Source organism: Leptonychotes weddellii, unplaced genomic scaffold (genome assembly GCF_054177405.1).
Source record: "Leptonychotes weddellii isolate Sample4059 unplaced genomic scaffold, ASM5417740v2 HiC_scaffold_16168, whole genome shotgun sequence".
Classification (NCBI taxonomy): domain Eukaryota; kingdom Metazoa; phylum Chordata; class Mammalia; order Carnivora; family Phocidae; genus Leptonychotes; species Leptonychotes weddellii.
Genome location: NW_027744092.1, coordinates 879 through 4588, shown reverse-complemented (window position 1 = coordinate 4588; position 3710 = coordinate 879). Strand labels below are relative to the sequence as shown.

At 38.5% G+C, this 3710-nt stretch overlaps 1 protein-coding gene across 1 annotated transcript; it reads right to left on the bottom strand.

Moving 5' to 3' along the window:
- Positions 1–270: 270 nt before the first annotated feature.
- LOC102749616 (olfactory receptor 6C1) lies at positions 271–1465 on the bottom strand. Its single transcript, XM_006728729.2, has one exon. The coding sequence runs from the start codon at positions 1207–1209 to the stop codon at positions 271–273; it is 939 nt and encodes a 312-aa protein (XP_006728792.1). The 5' UTR covers positions 1210–1465.
- Positions 1466–3710: the final 2245 nt, after the last annotated feature.

Sequence of the window (3710 nt, the reverse complement as noted above, 5' to 3'; positions counted from 1 at the left end):
ACTCAAAGTACAACTTCCTGAATTACGATAATTATTGTTCAAGAAGTTGCAACTAACAATGGGTTCAGAAGAACAGGAACCAGAAGGGCATATGAAGTTATTTCAATTGAATGGGAAATACATTAAATGTGCTTATAAGCTGTTAGAAAGATGTAATGAATAAGGTTGACAGGAAGGCCACTGTGATTTGAAGAAGTTGCTCAAATTTCATGTTTGTATATTTTAAATTGCCCTGCACTGTGAGTGTCTAATTCGTGACACCTCAGCATTTCATTTGCTTGAGAAAAATAGAATCTTCCTTGCCCTGTCCATGAAGGCTCGCTTGACTTGCTGGTTCCTTAGGCTGTAAATAAAGGGGTTCAGCATGGGGGCTACTGAGGTGTTTAGCACAGCAACTCCCTTGCTCAGAGACACTCTGTCTTTTGCTGAGGGTTTAATATACATGAAAATGCAGCTGCCATAGGAGATGGAGATGACAATCATGTGGGATGAGCAGGTGGAAAAGGCCTTTGTCCTCTGACTAGTAGAAGGAATTCTCAAAATTGTTCTGATGATATATATGTAGGACAGAATTATTAATGCCAAGGTGAACATTAAAGTAAACACAGCACAGGAAAAACCCATTATCTCTAGGAATTTTGTGTCTGAACAAGAAAGTTGCAGCAGGGGAAAATAATCACAGGTGAAATGGTCAATAATATTAGATCTACAGTAATTAAGGTTTAAGAGGAACATGAGTGCGGGGAATATGATTAAGAATGAAATCAACCATGAAAAGAAGACAAGGAGTGTGCAGACTCGAGGATTCATGATGGTCATGTAATGCAGAGGTTTGCAGATGGCAATGTAACGGTCATAGGACATGGCAGCCAGGAGGTAAAATTCAGTGACCCCCAACAGAATGAAAAAAAATAACTGAGCAATGCAATCATCAAAAGAAATAGTTTTATCTCCTGTAATCAGGGTGCCCAGGAACTTGGGTATGCTGACAGTCGTGAATGAAACTTCTAGCAAGGAGAAATTTCTGAGGAAGAAATACATGGGGGTCTGGAGGTGGGAATCCAGCAGGGTAAGGGTGATAATGGTCAGATTCCCAGTGATGCTGAGCATGTAGGTGATGAGCAGAAAGACAAAGATGACCCCCTGAAGCTGTGGGTCATCTGACAATCCCAGGAGGATAAACTCTGTTAGTTCTGTGTGGTTTCTCATTCTTCAGTCACTTAATTGTTGTTCTCCTGCCAGACCTCTAGGAGAAAACACAAGGAACAAACTTGAAGAGAGGATTAGCAAAGGTCGAAGTGTGGAGCCAGAATTTGGCTGAAATACCATGTGTTTTCATCTATAGGCGAGAATTTACGTTAACTGATAAGAACAATAATCCCTTAATTTCCTCTCTTCTACAGGGGAAATCTCCAGTTATGGCAAGTTTGAAAACATTCAATATCACAGAGCTTGCAGGGCTAGAGCAGGGATCTTTCCCAGGCTTTTCTGACACCAAATAACGTGTTAACTTTCAAAGATGTGCGCATGAGGTTTCTTCCCAGTGAAGACCACCTTTGTGCTCTTGCTCCAATTGTTTACTAGTTTCCCATTCTCTGTAAGTTAAAGCTTAATTACATTGAGAATCCTCAGGAATGGGAAAGATCCTGTATTTTTTAATGACGTGTGAGTGTTCTGTCCTTAGCCATTGATCAACTTTTGCTAACACTCAGCTTTTTCAACTCCTCCTATTACCTCATGGGTCAGATACACTAGAGTCATTGCCACCAGCAACCTTTGATGTTAGAGATAGAGGGGAGACAGAGGCAAGAAATAATTTAAGCTGGAGAGCTTAGAACTGAGTTTGATCCTATCTGAATCCCTGGCCATAGTTGATGATGTTTCAGCCTATATGTAATTACTATGACTTGTATTCCTGTACAAATGACTTCTCTTTCTATTTAAAATAACAATTATTACTATTATTATTGAAGAATTTCCCTCAGTTAAAGAGTTAGGTAAATATTCCCCAAGAAAACTCAGGTAAATAGTTTAATTTCTTTACTTGTTTTTAAAGTAGTTTTAATTTCTCTTTTTTTAAAAAAAAATATTAAATGATATTACCATAGTTATTTCCATAAGGAAGAGTGAGGATGTCAAGGCTTGAATCCAAGCCACTTACTAGGTCTGAAACTATGTAGTCTGTCTGTGTTCCTTCTATAAACACAGTTTATTCCTCTGTATACAGTCCTTTCTTATAAAGTTAGTGTGAGTATTAAATGAGTTAATATGTGAAGCATTTAGAAAAATGCTTAGCATTTTAAAAAAGCTATATAAGGATTGCTCAATGGTGAAATCCCTTGGTGAAAACCTTCGGGATTAAGATGGTGTCCTGTAGGGCGCCTGGGTGGCTCAGTCGTTAAGCGTCTGCCTTCGGCTCAGGTCATGATCCCAGGATCCTGGGATCGAGTCCCACATCGGGCTCCCTGCTCGGCGGGAAGCCTGCTTCTCCCTCCCCCACTCCCCCTGCTTACGTTCCCTCTCTCACTGTGTCTCTCTCTGCCAAATAAATAAATAAAATCTTTAAAAAAAAAAGATGGTGTCCTGTATTAAAAGCTTTGTCTAAAAGTAATAGTAATGAATAAAGTAACAGCAAGAAAATCACAGAGGAACAATAATAACAACAAAAAAGTGAGGTGGAATCATCTGGTTGTACAGTATCTGGGAGTCTCTAGGCAAGTGAATCTTAGCTTTGTTTTTCCACTTTGTGAATGTGGTTACCTCTCCCCACCATGGTGTATCTGCCTCCTGCACTCCAGCACACCCTCTGTCCCTCAGCAATTCACTGCTCTCATTCAGCTAGGATGGTCACCACATTTGAGGCATGTTAGATATTTGTAGCACCTCAACATTGCTACCAAAGGCTACCAATATCCATTGTTTCTCTGTTCCTCCTTAGTAAGAGTAACCTTGCTACAATGATTGTGAAACTTGCCTTAAATAGAAAAATGTGTATGTAAGTAGCCTCGTGGGTAGCAGATTTCAATGACACCCCAAATCACCTTCTTACGTATTCCCACAACACTAGGTTTAATACCCTTTTTTGAGTCCCATAAAAATCTTCGACTGATTCTTCCCAGCCCACCACATATCTGTGCTGTAATCTCCTGTGAATTCCTCCACTACTCTGTGCAAGTCTGAAAGTTAGGACAGAGTCTGACCTTCAAAGCCTTTGCAAAACAGTCCAGTGCCTGGAAGAATCACAGGAGGCTTAAAATAAACACTTGTTTAATTAATTAATTCAGGAGGCTTAAAATAAGCACTTGTTTAATTAATTAATTCATTCATTTTGAGTTTGTTCTTGCATCACAAATACCCATCAGGTGAAGTTCTCTATTATATGCCCAATTCTTGGCTGCATAGTATGTAGGTTGTATCTTTTGTTTTGCAAGATGTGTTTGCTTAGTTTACCTACTTTTCAAGATGTATATATTCACTGGGCCTAAATTCCCCATGTTGAGTAAATTATGATAAAGGACATATAAAAGAAGCCAAAGTTTTTTGATGTACAATTAAAAAAATCTTCATAAAACATTATTTTAAAATTAATTTCATTAAGTTTCTTTAGCATTCATTCTTTTAATTAACTTTATTCTGCTCAGCTTCTTCTCAAAATACATGCTCAATAAATAGACAATATTTGGTTTAAATCTCAAGATTGAAATTTCTGC